Raw genomic sequence first — 20,362 nt, 5'->3', positions numbered from 1 at the left:
TCATCCCAAAAGTTGAAAATCCTTTGTATTCTCAGAATTTTGGCCTATTAGCTTATGCAATTGCATTTATAAAAAATTTCCAATGTGAAGAAATCAAGACTAAATATGATTTTTCCCAAGCTAATGTCTGAAGAATCAAGACTAAATATGATTTTGCCCAAGCTAATGTCTGAAGAACAAGGGAGCTTTTGTTTCATGGAGGAATATTTCCGAGAATATTGCTTTGGCTCGTAAAATTGTCCAGGAACTCGATAGGAAAGTTCTTGGGAATAATGTGATCTGCATATTAGATATGGCTAAGATGTATGAACTCGAGTGGAGCTTTCTGTTTGAAGTTCTCAGAAGCTTTGGTAAGTATGGTGAAGAAATGCATTATGAATTGTTGGTTTTCGATTCTGATGAATGGTAATCTGGTTGGTTTTTTTAAATCTTCAAAAGGTTAGGCAAGGCAACCCGCTATCTCTAAAACTGACGTAGAGCGGGTCGCGGATAATTTCATGGCCAAGATGGACAAGAAAAGGCCTGATCGGAGACAGAGATGATCCGGACCGTCAGAACTGAAAACAGACGTATCTCGCAAACTAGAATGAGTAATCGGACATAAAATATATGATTTTGGGGTAGGGCGAGCTACTTTAGCCACCCAACCCCGCTACGCTGGGTTGCGCAAAACAGATTTGCTAAATACCATCGGAGTGACAGTCATTTCCCTATTTTGATTCCGTTTTTACTATAAAGTTGCGCCCAACATGAAAAGTGCTTAGAATATTTAGGAAAACAGCGTGGTGAAGCCAAATAGGACACTTACTATTTTTGACTGAAAACCTTACGCACTAGTAGACATCATGACCGTCTATAAATAGCGGATTCGGAACAGTTATCCCGGGTTTTTTCTTGAAATAGTAAGTATGCCCCTCGTCATCTTCTGTGGGGATGTCCTTGTTGGACCTAGGCTAGTGGAGATAGGTGGCCCGTTGGAGCACTAATCTTTTGCTTTGTGAGGGTTCCAAAACTTGTGTAGACCGTTAGATCTTGAGGGCTCACACTTCCGCGCTTCCCAACAGTCCTAATGTCTCCCATCTCCTTTTTGCTAATGACATGGTGATGTTTCTCTTTGGCAAGAAATCAAATTTCAAAGTTTATAAGGTTTTTGAATGATTATGAATTCATTGAAGGTGTACAGGAAAAAGTGTAATTACATTATATCAGAAAAAGTGTCCTATGATTGTATGAAGGTGGTGGAACACATTACAGTTTTTACAAGCACCAAATCTATCTTGGGGCTCCTCTCTTTAAAAGGGTGGGCTGGAAATCTAAGATCCTTTCTTCAGGAGGTAAGATTATTCTCTTGAAACATGCTCTTTTGAGCATTCCTATATATATTATTGTTGCCTTGCCGGTTCTTTTGTCAGTAAAATCAGTGTGGAGCTATATTCATTCTGGAAGTGGTTTGGTGAATTGATATAAATGGATTTGGCATTTAAAACTTCTGCTAAAAATTGTTTTGTTTTTTTAAATGTGGCTGAAAACTTCTGCACAGAAAACTGCTGGTAGATGATGCTGGTGTCGAGATGTAGTTGATAAATTGTTGTGCCTGACATCAGAGAGACGCCTGCGCAGGAAGTTCATGCACTAGGATGCTAGGTAGGCCCCACCGTGATGTTTGAGAGAAATCCACCCCGTCCATCCGTTTTGCAAGATCATTTTAGGTCATGCGACCAAAAATGAGGTGGATCCAAAACTCAAGTGTGCCAGGCAAGAGGAAGAAGTGGAGATTTAGTGACCACCGTTGAAACTTTCATGTGGCCACAAAAGCTTCGTATTAGGCTAAGTTTACTTTGATTTCAGTTCATCTTAGTGGGAATGAGGGTTTGGATGGCATATAAACATCAAGGTGGAGCCCATAAAGGTTACAATGGTAGGAAACTCTTTCCGTAAATTTCCCCCTAATATGGCCCAATTGAGTTTTAGATCCGCCTCTTTTTTTGGTAATATGTCTTAAAGTGATCTCGCAAAACAGTTCTTCCAAATATCACAGAACGGCCCACTTAGCATCCCAGCACAACTTCCTGCGAAAGGCCTCGTTGTGGTTCAGCAGGTATTGCCGATAGGGGCGCACTCCAGTGGTACCAGTACCACAATAAGCAGGCAGATGTGGGGCCAGTGATGTGTTCACGGAATCCAACCCGTCCATAAGTCGCACATCAGTAAACCTCCAGGGCCCAAAAATCAGACCATCCAAAAGTCAGAATGTCCACATTGATTAGCATTGGGGGCCAATGTCATTTTTTAAATTGAATCAGTGGATATCAGAAGTAGAAACACTGCAAGAAAGCTGCCGGTAAAGGTCCCAAAAACTGCCGACAAAGGCTTTGCCGGTGGCCAGACACGCCGAAAAAGGCAGCATCGGTAGTTTATTTACCAGCGCCCATTAGGCTTTTCTAGCGGTTTTGCTGACTGCCACTATTAAGGGAACTTTACCGGCGGTCAGCCGCCTTTACTGGCAATCAGTAGCCTTTACCGGTGCTTCTTTTGACTGCCATTATAACCTGAAAAACCGTCATTAAAGGTCTTCCTAAGCACCAGGAAAAGCCTGACAAGTGCTTGAAAAAGTCTTGTAAGCACTGGTAAATGTACGCCGAACTGCCACCAAAGGTCTACCAAAACGCTAATGGTTTGCTGAAGTGCCAGTATAGATCGCTGGTAAAAATGTTTTTTTTTTAAAAATGTATTTGGTTATTTATATTTGATTAAAATCTGTATTTTTTTAAATATATATTTGAAATATAAAAAATGTTGCACAACATAGTTAAAAATGAATATTAAAATAATATTTACAATAACAAGTTGAAAGGTTCCAAATACACATAAAAAAAATCCATCGACCAACTCCCCTTTGTCTTTTTACCTACAACCTGCAAAACAAAACAGCAAAAAGAAATTAATTACATCCCAAATAACAAAAAAAATAAAATAAAATAAATAAAAATAAAAATAAATAAATAAATCTAGAAATATTAAATTAACTAATGAAGATAATCATATGTACATGTTCCAATCCATCTCACTTCCCAAATCTTAAGTTTTAACAATTTCTATTTGAATGTGAGTAGAAATGTGATCATTTTAGAAAGAAATTTGATATTTTAATAATATAAGTGTTGGATGCTTTGACAACATTTGTATTTTATATTACTTTTACTGTAAGTATCTACGCCATGTCTTTTAGACTTGGATCAACTCGTTTGGTCTCGAGTCAAGTCACAACAGTGGGCCACATAGGCACAGATTAGGTACCAAATAGGAAAATTTTCTGTTTGTAATAAATAGGAAGCTCGATCTTATGATTATGTACTTTTAACTGAAGTGATTAACTGAATGGCCTGACATACCGATGTCTGAAAGTACCTCCCATGCTCTAGATACAAACGAGACAAATAACAAAGAAACAAGATGAAAGACAAAATAAATCCGAGCACAGTAGGTACAGAAACTCAATGCATTGACTATCGACAAGAACTAAGTTTGTGAATAAAGATCCAATACAAATAAACATCCAAGACTTGCCTGTATATCAAATGACATCCACACTCTGAGTTTCAGTAATCCTAAAAGAGCATCCCATTACACAAAATTAAAAGATAGAATCTCTGTATGATAGAGATTGTGTAAGGGTGGCAGTGAGATCACAACTCATGGGAGAAAACCATAATATACTACAACAAAAGGCTAGTAGATATCTATCGAACAAAAAAAAAAAAAACTCCAAAAAAGAAACAAAAAGGAGATAAACCTCAATCATTAGTTCATCACAGATAAATTACAGACATGTCCACCATCAGAAGCCCAACGATCCATACCTCCTCTAGTCACCATTAATTAAACCAGCACAAAAGAAAAAACACATTTGCAGAACCTTAACCAAAATTCATCATAGAAGACTTACGAAATGTTATATAGTACCTCTCCAATGGTTGTATCCTTCTTTACCCTGCGAAAGAGCCTCACACAGAGCAAAGTATTATCTGCAGTGGAAACACATTCAGAATGATGAAGCTGCTTGCTTATGTTTCAATTTGATGCTTTTCATCATAGAAGACTTGCAAGATCTGACAAGCAAAGATACTGCCAAAAGACTATCAAGTTAAATTTAATATCTGGAGCAATTAACAAACAGTTGTCAGATAACGATCACAAACGCACTTATTGGTGTTGCGGAAGAGATTGTATAGTATCAACTATTACTGACATGAATGTCTTTGACAGAGCAAGAGCCGTATGATCTACCCTTACCTGCAATGATTTCCAAAACATTGAGATACAGCAAGATAAGAATATTTTGGGGTAATGAGATAGATTTATTGGAAAAACATTTAACATGTTTGGACCATAACTAAGCAACATTTTTTTTAAGAAATGGCGATTTTCTTTTTTTTTTTTAAAGGGCAAATGGCAATAATTTATTGGCAAAGAGAAAGGAAAAAGTGATGATGATGAATCATTACATAATTACAAAAGGCTAAGCTGCCCAAGCATTAAGCAAGCCCAAACATTACAGTCAAAAGATTTTATAGACTTAGACCACTCAACAACATTTGACTTTGCTATTTTGAACCTCATTGGGAAGCGGTTTTTTTCAGTTTAGCCCATATCAATCATAATCCCGTAAATAAGGAGAGGCACCATATTCCTTTCGCTTACATACCTCCTCCCAGCTAACCAAGTGAAACTTTCTTTTAGTCTCTGACCCCTTGCCAGAGGTCCCAGTTAAGCAAGTGGCTTACAGACCTCTGCATCAAACTATTCTGAAATCATTCGCTCAAATGTCCCAAGGTAAAGGCAGAATGTTATAATTTCAAATACAAAGTCAATGCTACTGAATCATGACATATATCTGCAATTGTCTGAATTTTTTAATCTATCTAAGATGATCTGTACAATTTCAGAGCATTTCACCAATTTGAAGCTTTAAATTCCACCTAATATAAATATATAAGGACTGAATCACTTACAACATCCATTTCTTGTTTTATTAGTAATTCAGTTGCTGGACTTACTAGCTGAGCAGATGGTGCCTTCCCTGCTGACAAGTCCCATAGCTCAGCCTCTAGCATCTCAATTGCACTCCTGGGATGAAATGGAAAAGATAAGCATCAGATCAAAGACTACTCACCTCTCAAAGCAATAGAGTGCATGACCAAAGGAGCAAAAAAAAAAACAAAAAACCCCAAGACATCTCAAAAGCATAATGATTAATGATAAAAACTTCATGTTAGTAAAAATTATGCATTCACAAAAGACATCGCAACAAGCATGTTGTTTACAATGTTCAACTTTGAAACACGAACCAAAGACGACATGGGAAACAAAAGCAGGAAATGCCAAATGAAATAACAGAAAGTTTTGCGATCAGCAGCAGCAGATTTGGTTGATATATTTCTGATATGATATTCCCCACTAGATTAGCTGACAATTTCATAGGTTCTATAACCATATTTTGCAACAGAACAATCTAAAATTATTTATTCACCTATCACGAGATGAAACAAGTACTTCTCAAATGATCTATCAGACTGCGAAAAAGAATCCTTTGAATAAAAGAATTTCACTGAAATGGGTGAAACTTATCAGAACAAAAAATTTAAACAACAGGTCATAACTTCGGATATGGCACTAAAAAAGCAAGATGCAATGAAAAGTTTGCTAATATGAATTTCACTGAAATATGTTATACACAAGGAAGGATTCATCATTTATTTTAGTCAACCATGAAAAGTAGCTACAATACAAGCAGATCTATGGATCTACACAGCCAGTGAAAAGAAGCAATTCTCTTTTCATCTTTATAATCTCATAAGTCATAACAAAGGAAGTCAAGGAATGATGGTACAAATATCATGGACCAATGGAAATACCCGTGTTGTGGATACCGCATCCCACTTATTATATGTTCCACTGCTATTCTCTGTCCAATCCCCAAAATCCACCCTGGAATTGATCAAACTCAAATCATTAAGAGCATGATAAGAGATGAACGCATTCGGGACGCAGAACATGAAATCAATCCATAAACAATGAGAAGAGAACCATGATCTAAACTGATGCACAACTCTGATGTTTTTTTACCATTTTAACCATCCATTTAGTGGGACCCAAACAACATCGAAACTAATACATACTGCAGGACTCAAGCCCATGACAACTTAGATACTGTATCCAATGCGCTGGTCGCCTCATACAAGAGCAGGATTGCTGGGTTCTTTAGTATTGCTCAGGCTAGAGAGATCCTTGGCTTATGTCCGCCCGATAGCTGGGTCCCTCTCTCTCCACAATATGCTTCATAACCATCCTTCATGGAGCTGCAACCAGCATTGACCAAGAACACAAAAAACGTGGTCATGAACAAATTGCAATCATGATGATTCTCTAACGACCAACTCCAATCTGTTGATTTGGATCAGGAAGGGATGTCTTTTGCTTAATATCTGATGCATTGCTATTTATGAGGTTGATCTGATCCATTTCATCCTGTGGGTCTTGTACATAAATGCAACAATAGTAATGCTTTTCTTTTTCTTTCTTTTTTCAACAATAGGAATGCTAATATGCAGGTTACTGCATCAAATTTCTACGCAGTTCCCTCCTCATGGTACATGTTGCAAACACGTAAGGGAATTGGTACTCTTGTTCTGAGGGCCATCATGTGTATAGAAATATCCAAAAAACAAGGGTTGTTTTGAGCCATCTTGTATCAGGTTTATCCTTTAGCTTTTGGTTTAAAAAATCCAAAAATCATGGGTCATGTGGCAGCCATCTGATCAGTGGAATGGTTGGATCAGAAGTCCACGTTCAACCAGAAAAATTCACAGTAACAGGATGGGCAGAGCCGTCTAATTGCTGGAATTTTGTCCTACATTCCATCCACTTGGTGTATCAACAGTCCCCACCACCGGAAATGTTTGGCAAGCATACTGTGCCAATGGAACTGCATAAAACTTCTGTGCAGAGACCTACATATTTAGCCTTCTTCATGCAAAAATTGAGGAAACATAGCCTCTGAAGGTTTCACACTGGACAAAGATTTAGCAGGTCAGAATGACGATGATGATTCTTCTAAGTTTAAGGTTTTCTAGAATTTCATGTCTCTACAATCCAAACATGCCATAACAAATCTTGCACGCATGCGTGTGCAAGTGCCTGAGCCCATGTGCATGTGATTTTATAACTATGAAGCAGGATCAAGAAATTCTCATCAGCCTTTTCCTGCTCCCAGATTGCACATTGAAGAGAAATGCTCTTCATATAGTTCTATAATTACAAAAACAAAAAATAATAAAAAAAATAATTGGCACTATGCATCTTTATAACTAGCAAAATTGTCACCTTCTTCCATATGCTTCATTACTTGTAGCTCCATTTTTAGTTGCTCAATTTCCAACTCCAATGCCTGTTTCTGGTACAATTTCTTTTCCAACTGAAGTATTTTATTCAGAGAAGCTTCTTTTTCCCTCTGTGCATATTCCCAATCAAATGAGAAATCACATGAATTCTAAAATTGGTGCAGAAATCTTACGACAAATTTTATCCAAGATCCAAGCTACCCACCTTTCGTTATTTAACCAGCATCAACAGAGTTTTTCAACTCGCCGGGTGCCCGTTGACGAGAATTGTTCTTCATATTGTACTGTAATTATTAAAAACAATGAGAGAGAGAGAGAGAGAGAGAGAGAGAGAGAGAGAGAGAGAGAGAGAGAGAGAGAGAGATTATTGGCATTCCAAATCTTCTTTTTTTTTTTGAGAGGGAACTTGCAATTTCATTAAAAAGAAAAGGGAAACAAAACGGGGGGAGAAGGGCCGCTGAGAAAGCGGCAAACTAACTCTCGCCGAAAAAACAAACTACTAACAAACAGGAGAAAAAGAAAAAAAACAGCCCATTCAGTAATGTAGAAGTGGACTTTGGCCACTATGGATCCCACCGGGTTGGATGTTCCTTTGAAGCATCTTTCATTGCGCTCTTTCCAAATTGCCCACCAAACCACAAGAAGGGCCAATCTCCAAAAATCAGATTTTTGCATACCAATGGAGAACCCATGCCACGCCTTTAAGAGCATACCTGTAGAGTTTGGGAGGCAACAAGAAACGTTGAACCAAGAGAAAACAGAGGCCCAGATCTGAGAGAGAATGGGGCAGTGGATAAAGAGGTGGTTAGCCGATTTAGCGTCGCCCATACAGCAAAGGCAGATGTTGGTTAACATCATTCCTCTTTTTGTTTTTTTTGAAAGATAATGCAATTTCATTAAAAGAAAAAAAGAGAAACAAACAAACAGAGAGTCTGCCGAGGAAGCAGACAGCAAAAAACAAGAAAAACAAAAGAAAGGTGGGAGAACTAAATCTCAAAGAACATCGGGTTGAAGTCCTTCAGCTTGCCGTCATTGGAGGCCCATTCGAATAATCTGCGCTTAGCCCTGGACGAAACAAAACGAGCTGAATTGGATGAGTCCCTAAAACATCATTCCTCTTTTCCCCAAGTTATCTACTGTAAGCACCTTTGCCTTAGCCACCAACCATCCAAACGCAGCTATTTTCAGGGGAAGCTTGTATTTCCAAATCTTATGTGTCATGGGAGGGGTAATGGGAGCGTGCGCATTCCAAATCATTTGCATGACTGTGACAAGTAATTCTTTCAAGCATTTGTTTGCATGTGCAAGGAAATTACAACAATGGAAGCATCAAGAAAACAACTACTAACTACACATAGATGAAACATTCCTATTTAAGTTGATATTCAGTTTCAAAAACATTACAACCCAATTTCAATATGCTGTGATGGAATAGGCCCTACGCAGCTGCATTTTCAAGCAAGGCATTGGAAACATGATATAGGTCACAAAAAATGCAGATGGCTAAAATATCGAATGCGAAACAGTTCGAAACCTTGTCATCTTTTTTTTCTTTTTTTTGAAAGATTGAAGTTCAGTGATGCTGGTTAAATAAAAGGCAATCCAAGAAGATCAAGCAACTTCAAATTGCTTTAGTTGCATATTGATGGTTATAATCAAGATGCACTTACATCAAATTGTTGATTGGACCTACGTCTAAATTATCTTGACTGGCCATATTAATGACCATTGATCAAATGTTTTGTATTTGTCCGATCAGTGTGATGTTTGCATGGTAGCCCTGGAAACGTGCATTAAAACCCAAGGAACATTCTACATCAATGGATTGATCTGTGCAAGTGTCCCAGTGCAACTAGGAGCATTAGTATCCTCTTGAGGGGAATGGAGCATATCTCACATTAAAATAAGCCATTTGATGGTCTGTACAAAACCATATGGGTGGGCCCACACATCTCTAGTTTTTAAACAATGTGTGAATGTTACTATGAATGCATGATAATCCGAAAGGTCAAGCTGATGGTATGTTTCTACATGTCAAGGTAAAAAACAAATCCAATTTCCTACCACTCACCGCGATGTCTGCATGACGTCTACTCCGTCCCATCAGTTTTGTCATATCATGCTGGGAAGTAAAGACTAAAAATAAATCAGGCAGATCCAAAACTCAAGGGGACCACACCAAAGGAAATAAAAAAAAAAAAAAAAGAGAGAGAGAGTGGAATGGAAACGCCCACCATTGAAAAATTTTTAGGGTTAACAATGATGTTAATATGCCATCTAGCCCATTCATAAGTTTAGTCTCACCAAGGTGAATGGAAACTAAAATGTTTGTGCACCCCTAGAAGGTTATGGTAGGTGTTTAACCCCAACTGCTTATGGTGCCTCTCATCCCAACATGAGCTGATGAAACTGATGGACAGGACCAACGTTACAGACATTAAGGTGGCTTCACACAACGTCAGGTGACCAACTCCCCAAGCTCCCAACCTTAAGGATATCCATTGCACACAGCCTAGTGCCGGGGTACTAACTATGACAAATGGACCACCTCTGGGCTTGAAATCTAGCCTGTTGGGCACTAGCCATATGGCCAATGGACCAGCTCTAGGCCTGAAATCTAGCCGAAGGTAAGTGGACTAAAACATGCACCATGCTGCAAGTCAGACCCAGTCTGTCAATCTTGAGCATCCCACCATGCTCTGTCACAGGACTCGGGCCTACCAACTCAAAAGGCAGCCAACCAATTTTTATTGGCCGTCAACTGGTTTTGTTAACTGTGGCCCACCTATTTTGTTAATCAGCCTGAATTTTTTTTGGAAGAGCATCCACATCTACACTTTGATACACCTGAAATATAGGACCCACCTTTTCATTCTCCTTGCAGGGACGGCACTAGAGGATTGGTTTTGTAACTAGGGCAGAAACAATCCACATTGCATTTGGAGCAAGAAAAACAAAGAAACTGTATCTGCATTGAGACAAGATATTCACTTTAATTCAGCTGAACAAATGCACAAACAGATGGTAGGAAAGTGACATTACTGAGAGAGGATTTTTGCATGCACACTCAAATGCAATAGGACTAACCGCCACAACTGTAAGGAGTCCCTCCATCCTCTTCCTCTTTATTCATTACAAGGGCACATTCTCATACATTTCTCACATGAGACCACAAGATCTGAAAGACGAATTATCCAAGCGTTGTGTATGTGATTGGATGCATATATCAAACCCAAATGGCTAAATGATAAACAAATCAGAGCTCAGCCAAACAACGTCCGTCCAACTCCTACTTCCGACGCACTTTTCATTACAAATGCTAAAAGTGGATGGATTGCCATGAAAAATAAAAAACCAAGAAAGAAAATAAATGGGAAACAGAATAAAAATTAATAACAAACGAACAAAGCATGTAAATACTTACCAATCCAGTTGGTGAACCATGACAACCCAAGAGGGGACTCCTATCCCTTTCAAAACTAGTAGCAAAGTATCCTTCACTGACCTAACCCCATATTTTCCCAAACATGAAACAAATGACCCATGATAATAATAATAATAATAATAATAACACTAGATTTATTTTTTTATTAAAAAAAAAAGAATCACCAAAACAATTTGGATAGTTTGGATCAATAGAGTCATTTGCACATGCAAATAATCATGCCCTGCCAGATAATCAAATAACTCAAAAAAGAAAAAAGAGGAGAGTGCCAATCTTACAGCATCTAATTCATCCATGGTGAGGACCAAGGCACGACAACCCCAGCACTCCGCCTCATGCCCAACGCATCTTGGTAGCTGTACTAAGATTACCTCACAAGTACCTGTAGTTGTAGATGTAATCTTGTAGACATGGCTACAATTTTGCCTCATAAATATTCACATCCATTTTTACATTATTTACCTCGTTTTGTGAAATCATGATTTAGCGTGTATAGATAGTTGGTATCTAGCAAGCAAAACATATGTTATTACCATAGTATTTTAAATACAACCCAAAGCTTCACAGGCTTGTACAATTTCTCTCACGTGATAAATTCCTCCACAACACCTTCCAGGGAAAAAAAAAAAAAAAAGTTATCTCAACAAAGTTATGTGATTAGCATTGAAGCTATTTGTTCATCGTTATATAATCCAGATAGCTTAGCAATGGTCGTTAATTGAAAAGATACAGAGTATTTCATCTTTATATATTAGTAACAATGTTATGATAAACTATAGGGATAATTGTAGACCTCTCCCCTCTATTTTATGAAAATTATAACCCCCAAAAAATTATCTCAACAAAGTTATGAGATTAATATTGAAGCTATTTGTTTACCATTATATAATCCAGATAGCTTAGCAATGGTCGCTAATTGAAAAGGTACAGAGTATTTCATCTTTATATATTCGTAATGATGTTATGATATACTAAAGGGATAATTGACTACCCCCCCTTAAAAAAAATAAAATTGGATTACTGCAAATACTAGAGTGGTAAGAGCAATATCTACCAAATGACAAAAATACCCTCATTTTCATTTCACGTGTGATTGGGGACCACCTTACGTATAAATGGCATCCAACCCATCTAGGAGGGTCACTCTGCCATAAAATTGGTTGCCAAAGAATCAGACTTATCCAATCATCAAGTGGACCACACCAAAGAAAACAATAGATAGACACCCAAAAACCTCCAAATTCATGTGGTGGGTGACCTAATTGTCGGATCAGCATGGTTTTTGGGGTGTCCCATTTCCATGGTGGTGTGACCATGCTGAACAGGTTGGATGAAATACACGCACTACAGTAAGCTGAAATGTCTACAACTAGTTGCGTATGATACAGAGGTAAAAGAGTCGATTGCTCTCAAAAGATTAATGATGGTCTTTCCTTGTATAGGGGAATCTGCAGTAATCTTTGAAACAGAGGGGAGTTATATGTAATAATCCAAAAACAGAGGGGAGGTGGTGACATATTAGTTTGTATTAGCATTTCAATAAGTCACATCAAATCATATTATACAGTTACCATATATAGGGCATATGTAACTCGCATCATAAGTAGATATTAATAATTCGGACAAGTAGCTCGAACATTGAACAGAAGTAACATATCAACACTTAACAATGTAAAAGGAAATAACAAACAAAAAAGGGGGGAGTCAACAAAGGGGGGGCGGGGGGGGGGGGGGATGTAAACTTCTCTACCCATCAATTGCAGACATTGAAGGGAAAAATAAACATAAACATCAAAAAAGTAAATGCAGCTATCTCTAGATGATAATAGGTCATCAACAATAGCAAGAAATTTTGAAGAACAACAATAACTAAAGGAGAATAAAATCCTAAAATAAAAATGAACGTACAGAAATGTTCTCTCCTTCTATTTTCTTTTCCATTAGAATAAACCACTGAAGTACGAAAGCCATTCAGAGGTCACTGGCCAAAAACCCAAGTGCGTGAAGAGCAAAAGGTTTTAAAAGAAAAGGATTCGCTAGCCCCATAGGCAGCCATATACAAACCTGGCAAGTGTGTAGCACCTCCAAGCCATCCATCAGTTGGGTTGGGACCCACTGTATAGATGATCTGGCTAGAAAATCAGGCTGGACAGAGATGACATAGTCCACACATGTGAGGAAATAACCAATGGCCTAAAAACTGGCAATTACAGATTATATCGTAGAACTTTTAGTGTTTTTTTGCATAGAAGTATCCAATCAAATTGCACTCAGTAGCCTAGTGAATGTTCAATTTGTAATTACCCTCAGAGATTAGGGAGCTGGGTGGTCAAGATCCGGGAATTGGACCTTGTCCATAGGGAAGGAAATGAGGTAGCTGACAATTTGGGCAAGGCAATTAATACATTTTCGATAGTTAAGGATTGGGGATTCCCTCCCTATTATGTAATTCTAGAGCTTTTTCTCTTTTAATAAAATTCTCTAGTAGCCCTTGAAAAGAAATTCCAAATTGTTATTTCCTTCCTTAGCATGCATATTGAGCATCTAGGCTCCAAATTACAATTGTGTTATTCTCAAGTTGCACTTGAAAGGAATGAAACTGCATTTTGACAGCTACTTCCTCATCATTAATACCTCGAAGCATCATTTGTTTACAGTAGTTTAGGTTAAACTAAATCTTTGCAATTCATTCATTTCGGCATATGAATGCAGCCATATATTTTACATTTCTTAGGTATGCTAAGTAAATGTCGTCAAGTGTCAACCATGGTTCAAGATAAGGCAAGTTCTACCAGCTGATGCATACCAGTATTTTGGAAAAACTGACACGATGCGTTTTTTTTATATATTGTATAATGGCTTAAATGGTCAAAATCAGTGTGTTAAATAGCATGAGCGTTCACTCCTCTAAAGCGTGAGTAAGCTGCATAGCATCTAGCATAAGCTACGTGCTACGTCTAGATTATTAATTAAGGTTGCGCTCGGTTGCATCAAATATCATGAACATTTTCATGATATTTTACACCAGATTAGACTGACTAATAATGAAATTTCACATTATCTAGTGCAACCAAACACAACCTAAAATAATAAGAAAAATAGGGCAAAGATTAACTATAAAAATAAAGAAAGAACAAGAGAAGTGGTTTAATACTGTTACTTCTATTATTTTACTAAAATTGCTGAAAAGATTAACTAGTTTTTATTGAAAAAGAAAAAAGAAAAATATAACAAATTATTGAAAAACATTAATTGATTTTTGTTTTGGTGAAAAATAACTTGTAGTGTAAGCTACATAGCATGTAATGTATGTAAATTAGCATGTAGTTTAGGCTGCGTCTTAAGCTGTTTTCATGAGAAACTATGCTATGTAGCATAAGTTAAAATTCACAATGAACGGTACATATTGGGTTTCAGCCTATAAGTCAGCTTATAAGCCTCTTGATATGTCTCCGAAACCAATTTTTGAACCTTGGTCTCGACATATGACATTTTAGCCTCTTTAACAGCCAAAACAACATTTCAGAAGTCAAGTGTTTTCCTTGCAAAAGCAGTTTTTGGGAACACTCCTAGTATTGTATTCCAAAGAAATGTAGAAAAGTACTCTTAAGTACGCCTTTCTTTACACCATCCATAGCTCAAGTGGTAGACTGAGTTACATGGTATCGATTCCCTAGTTGGGGTGGCTAACAGTGATGTGTGAACTGACAGTAGCTTGTACTAACAAGCTAACAAAAAAAAAAGTACGCCTTTCTTTCTTTTAGAGTTTTGAGAAGGAAAAAGAAAAACTTTTATGGGGCGGCATATCTGTGCTTCACACTGGTTAAAAGCAAGAAATGAATACGAAGGGGAATATAGAATATGTAAAAAGAAAGAGTTAAAACTCAATTGTTTTCAATGAAAGATTGGATAGAATACTAGGAGAACCTCACATGCATTCCTCCAGAGAGGTAGTTTCCTTAGGTTTGCTTCATCATGTGCGTAATCTTAGTTCAGTACCTGGGTTCTCTTGAGATTGATTGCACATGAATAGGATCTCTTTATTTATCTTGAGAATTCATTTTTTAAAAAAAATTAACAGTGAAGAAAAGAGCCAGATGAAGACAAGAAACCAACAACATGACAATTACAAAGAGACCGACCAAAGATGGATGGAACTCAAAAAGAAAAATTTACGAAGGGTTAGAAAACGAGAAGCCCAAGACACCATCTCAACTTTCACCCTCCTGAAGACTTCACCAAGACTAGAGGATTGATTGTGAAGACATTGACTATTGCATTCTGCCTATGTTGACCAGAGCCTCACAAGAAGAGAAAGCCTCCACAATTTTCCTCCTCTGGCTGAGACCGCACACGTGCCAAGAGAGAAAATGAGTTGACCATAGCCAGCATTACCAGTGGCATAGGAAAAGATCAAAGAAACTTTCCCACAGTGCACTAGCGAAAATACAATGCATAAATACGTGATCAACCGACTCGACATCCCGCAGACATAACGCATGCATTTGGAATAGTCATGTGTTTCTTCAAGAGGTTATCAGCTGTTAGTACTATGTTTTTACCTGAAAGCAAAGCAAGAGCAATGACATGAGGCGGACCCTTGTACAACCAGATATGCTCTGCCAGGTCATGCAATGACTAGGGGGAGGAGAGCGCAGCACCTCATAGAAGGATCAGACAGAGAAGGCCCCTGACCTCTCCAAATGCCAAACCAGGCCATCACTATCAGAAACGGACGAAGCCCTAGTCCACAAAAGAGCCAAAGGTTTCACCATATCCTCCAACTCATCCTCAGGTAAATTCTTATGACAAGGAGGTACTCAGACCACATACATCCATCGAGAGATGGAAAGAAATGGGAGAAGGGAACCCCCCATCTCATTGGTAATATGGGAACCAATCTAGGGAAGACTGCGCTAAGAGAAGAATCGCCGCACCGAACATCCTCCCAGAGTGGATTCTAGAGCCATTGCCCATTGAGAAGACGATTTCCTTCCAGTAATTTAAAGCCCCTGAAGCCTCACACACAGAATAGGGCTTAGTGAACCATCTCCCCTCTTCTACCCCGAATTTGGTGGCTAAAACCTATTTCCACAAACCATCCTCCACCCCAAATCTCCACGGCCATTTTCCCGATAAGGCAAGATGCAAAGTTTTCAAATTTCTAATGCCTACTCCATCTTTGCAAAAGGTTTTGCACACCTCACCCCATTGCATACAACAAAACTAATGCTTTTTGTCCAATCTCCTCCAGAAAAAAATCCCTCCAAATCTTTTTCCAATCTACCAAGCACGCCAGCCAAGCATTGGAAGAGGGACAAAATACAAAGGTATATTAGAAATGGCCGCTTTAATCAGTGTGATTCTGCCTCCAGGAGACATGAGAGGGATGGGATCCCATTAATAGATTGAATGATGCAGATGATATTTCTTTACATGAATGCATGTAATAGATCTCTATGATGGTATTCAATGATGGAAAGGTTGAAACATATCAGTTTTTTTATGCATTTTTTTACTGTTTGAGTCTACAAGAAGAGCTAAGACATCATTATTTTCAATAGAATTATTTCATCGGGAGTTGGGGCAACTAGACAGTAAAAAAGGGTCCACAACATTCCAAAAGTGCCATGAAAAATAAAAATAAAAAATCCCAAGAAAATCATCAAAGTGAGATTAACGGGCTAATTGAAGGCCTGTCCCATGGAAGCTAGAAACAAATATAAAAATTACTTTCAAAGATTTGATTTCTGAGGCATCAATTGATTAGGATATTCAAACTAAAATAACTGATAAAAAATACATTGAATGGTGAGGGACTGTCGCTACTGAAACCACCCAAGCAAATCTCAGATTTGATGATACATACACAGCAAACGCTGCGATCCTTACAGAATGTGACTGCATCTTTACCTAGCTACAAACAGTATTTCCTGCAAAACTGTCTTTCGTTTCCTCTCCGCATCTGCTTTAGATTACAGAACAACTTGAGATCAGCAGTGATGACAGGAGACAACCCCCTCACGAATGCTAAACGTACAACAGTGCAACCAAACAAGGGAAATTATTGAAACTCCCTTTCAGTTGGTTGCCGGGGGCCCGTGGAAGAATAGTACAGAGGTTCTACTCCAATCCCCATTTTCATCTGGCAAGGGACTGAGCTTAAGCCGAGGTATGTGATTCTGCTCATCTTGGATCAAACAGCCTGAGCTGCCACCTGGACAGTGTCCATCCATGAATAGCACCCTTCGAACCAGGTGGGGCCGACCTAGTGCAGCTTCAGAGTAACCAAATTGTGATTAGGATGTTTTATTCTTCACATGAATACAGGCATATCTTCTCAAGTAGCTGTGGCCAGTCCTCCCCAAGCTGCTGCGGGTTTAGCTCCATTGTCACCTTAAAATCTAGCAGCGATATGGGACACCAGCTTTTCGGTTCTTGAATGAGATCTGTGGATCCGCCGCTACTTTGGATATGCATGTGATGGCCCGGCAAGACCCCATTGATGGGATTCCCATGAGGTTGCTGCTTGTGCACTGAGTGCTTTGTTGGTTCGTTCCCAGACCTTGCTCTCACTAGCTCAATACACGACCTGATCAAACGCTTCAAATATGCATCCAACCCATTATTTAATAAATTCGCACAAGCCATAGGCACTCCATCAAGCCCCTCTGCTCCTGCGATCTGCTCCATCCATTTCCTCAAAGTTTCAGTATCGAACAACTCACCGCTGTCAATGCAACTAGCAAAACTACTACTTGCCACAGGCGATGCCCTGCGGGCCCCACCAACGCTGGCTGAACAAAATGGGATCCCAAGAGGTGCCTGAAGAGGTCTTCTAGTAGAGTTAGTGACTCCAGCCTGCTCTGCCGCGTCCACATCTTCAAGAATGACAGTGTCAACTGGGCCCTTGTTATGTACAGGAAACAGAACATCGTGTGCCGATCTCTTTGCTCTCTGTCTTTTTGCTGGGGGAAGAGAGATGTCTCCCTCATTCTCGGGCTGTTCTGCAAGCCCTTGGCGATGCTCCACTGGCCTCTGTAGATCACACTGATTCAACTCCCCATTTTCCATAACACCCTTTTGAATGGCATCATCAGCAATGACCGACTGGGGCAAAGCGAGATCAGTCTTCCCATTAGGCCCAAGCGGGCTTGGCCGGTTCCAGAGCTTCCGATCACGGACCACTGACCTGCCCTTGCGAGGTGACATTGGCAACACGTCCCCATTCCCCCAAATCAGTGGAGCAGACATCAGAGTCGGTGATGGCCCGCTTTGTGGGTACCCATCTTCTTTCGGCGGAGATCTTACCTCTCCCACTCTAACCAATTTTGAAATTTCCTTTGTAGGTATTGGTGGTGGTACCTTCCCATGACTAGCATTCTTCAGAATTGATCTTACCAACTGATTGTGCAAGAAGAGATTCTCCCGCCCAAGCGTCAGATAACATAACTTATCAAACTCACTCTTGCTAACCTTTTGACCAAAAAACCTACTCAAATAATTGAAATACCGATTCGCCTGCTCCAACCCAATCTTCTTCACTATCTGACCTTTCAAGTCGGCGAGATTGACCCGCTGCTGCATCGGCTGCGGCGGCATTTCTCAATGCATCAAAGAGTCCATACAAAGCGCCGGATCCCAGCTCGTATACTCGAATTACAAAAACCTAAAGCAAACCCAATTCTCAATACGGAATTCAGAATCCAAATCCTTCCATTTCGCACTGGACGGTCTCCCGAATTCCGAAGCACATGGATTCAACAATGTAGAAGCTAATCTCATCTCCACAACAAAACCTCAAAAACCCAATTCATGGATCGAGCTCCCGAAGTTACTGAATTGCTCCAAAACCCTAATTTCAATCGAAATTCCGATTCACGAGAAAACCCATTTCGCCGGCAATCTCAATTCGGCATCGGGAGCCCGAGAGACACCGCAGGAGCACCAAAAAGATCTCATTTTTGTGGGGGTTTTCAGGCGCGAGAAACAGCGAAAACGGCATCGATCAATCGAGCGGAGTTCATTGGTTTGGAATTAGAGAGAAGAGAGTGATGATTTGAAGAGGAATGGAGGGAGAGCGGAAGGTCTGACCTTTTTGGAGCTTGCGGGAGTACGGAAGATGGTGGAATCGAAGCACATCATTCTTTCTCTTCTCTCTCTATCTCTGCTCTCTCTCGCTGCAACTGAATCTTTGGGTTTTTTCTGGCTTGCGAGAGCTTTGTGCTTTGCTCAGTTTCGGTGTATTCCGGTCTACGTCTTGGTCTTGCTCGAACTCGGTGTCTTTGTTTCGGTGTATACGCGCAGAATCTCTGGTTTTTGGTTTTTTTTTTTTTTTTCCGTGTTCTCCGTCTGAATTAGGATTTTCTCATCGATCGCTGCAAATGCTCCCTCTCTTTTCCGGCCTCCTTTTTTATTTATTTATTTTTATTTTTTCTCGTATTTTTGGTATGAGAATTATCCCGTGCTTTAGCAGAGTTTAGATGATTTTGATACACACGCATATAGTAAAGAGGATATTATTCAATGTAGGATTTATAATTTGTATCCATGATCCATTTGAATTGATTGGACGATCTTAACCTTCTGTTTGGTGCCATTTAGTTGATTAAAAGGTTCAGATTAATCAATTGAATTGTGTACAGGATTGTGGAACCAATGGCTTTTTTTTTTTTTAAATAAAGATTTAACCACGTTCGAAACTGTGGGCCATGATTTGGACAGATTGATATGAGGTGCGTGCATGGGATTTATATAATGAGTGTGCGCTTGTGTATAGAATGTCATGCTCTGGAAGAGTACGATATGATTTCTCTTGTTAATGTAATACCCGCAGCGAGAAGCAAAAACACGGTTGTGGTATCGTTCGGTACCATTCAAAAGAGTACTCCGCGTAGCAATACCGAGCATTTGGTGAACATACTGATGATCTGATCCGTTCATGTTTTCAAAATAAGTTCCATATCAGAGAAAATTACAATTAATAAGAATCTTTCACTTTCCACATGTATGATGGATGCAGAGAGGCATGTAATTTATGTGTTCCTGAGAAACACCTTCCATTACTTAAGATATATCCACCCTTATTATTACCAACAGTAGCAATATAAGACGCGTATTTTTCAACCTTGGGTCTCTTTGGTAGCCCACCAAACTAGTGGAATTGGTGTTCCGTTTATATGTAATGTGCAGGAGACTGATCTATGGTGGTTAGAACCGTTCGTTTGGTGTATCCCAATATCTGTGATTAATGTTTCAAGAAAGGAAACAACTGAAAGATCGTAACTATCTGGTAAGGTGGGCTGAAGACAGATGGTCAGAACAAAAGTCTCATTTCAACCGTAGAGGTCTATCAATCAGGCATTCTAACCTCTGTTGGTAGGCCCGTTTGTCAACTCTTACTTAATCTAATAATAGAAAGAGAATTGTAACTCTTGTATTACAATTAAGAGGAATGTCAACCAAAGGTAGAACCCACCTTCCATGTGAGTCATCCATCGTGTGGGGCTTACCTTTG

General features: G+C 39.2%; 2 protein-coding genes across 15 annotated transcripts; both read right to left on the bottom strand.

Annotated features, from left to right (window-relative positions):
• Positions 1 to 3,025: 3,025 nt before the first annotated feature.
• Positions 3,026 to 9,604, bottom strand: LOC131217202 (uncharacterized). 14 transcript variants are annotated; one of them, XR_009157220.1, is made up of 7 exons: positions 7,384 to 9,604; positions 6,180 to 6,359; positions 5,916 to 5,988; positions 5,058 to 5,127; positions 4,706 to 4,800; positions 4,204 to 4,293; positions 3,026 to 4,025 (listed from the first exon to the last, which is right to left on the bottom strand). XR_009157220.1 is itself a non-coding variant. In XM_058212033.1 (6 exons), exons 2-6 carry the CDS (start codon positions 6,235 to 6,237, stop codon positions 4,065 to 4,067), a joined length of 351 nt encoding a protein of 116 aa, XP_058068016.1. In that variant the 5' UTR covers positions 6,238 to 6,359; positions 7,384 to 9,604; the 3' UTR covers positions 3,026 to 4,064. The 14 variants fall into 14 exon arrangements, 6 of the variants coding, with proteins under 6 accessions (XP_058068016.1, XP_058068020.1, XP_058068019.1 ...); XR_009157223.1 differs by having other exon boundaries at positions 3,026 to 4,125; positions 4,250 to 4,293; XR_009157221.1 differs by having other exon boundaries at positions 4,706 to 4,790.
• Positions 9,605 to 16,568: 6,964 nt separating this feature from the next.
• On the bottom strand, positions 16,569 to 19,468 carry LOC131217201 (uncharacterized). Its single transcript, XM_058212032.1, has one exon. The coding sequence runs from the start codon at positions 18,445 to 18,447 to the stop codon at positions 17,155 to 17,157; it is 1,293 nt and encodes a 430-aa protein (XP_058068015.1). The 5' UTR covers positions 18,448 to 19,468; the 3' UTR covers positions 16,569 to 17,154.
• Positions 19,469 to 20,362: the final 894 nt, after the last annotated feature.

Source organism: Magnolia sinica, chromosome 10 (genome assembly GCF_029962835.1).
Source record: "Magnolia sinica isolate HGM2019 chromosome 10, MsV1, whole genome shotgun sequence".
NCBI classification, from domain to species: Eukaryota; Viridiplantae; Streptophyta; class Magnoliopsida; order Magnoliales; family Magnoliaceae; genus Magnolia; species Magnolia sinica.
This window is presented reverse-complemented; position numbering and strand designations above follow the sequence as displayed.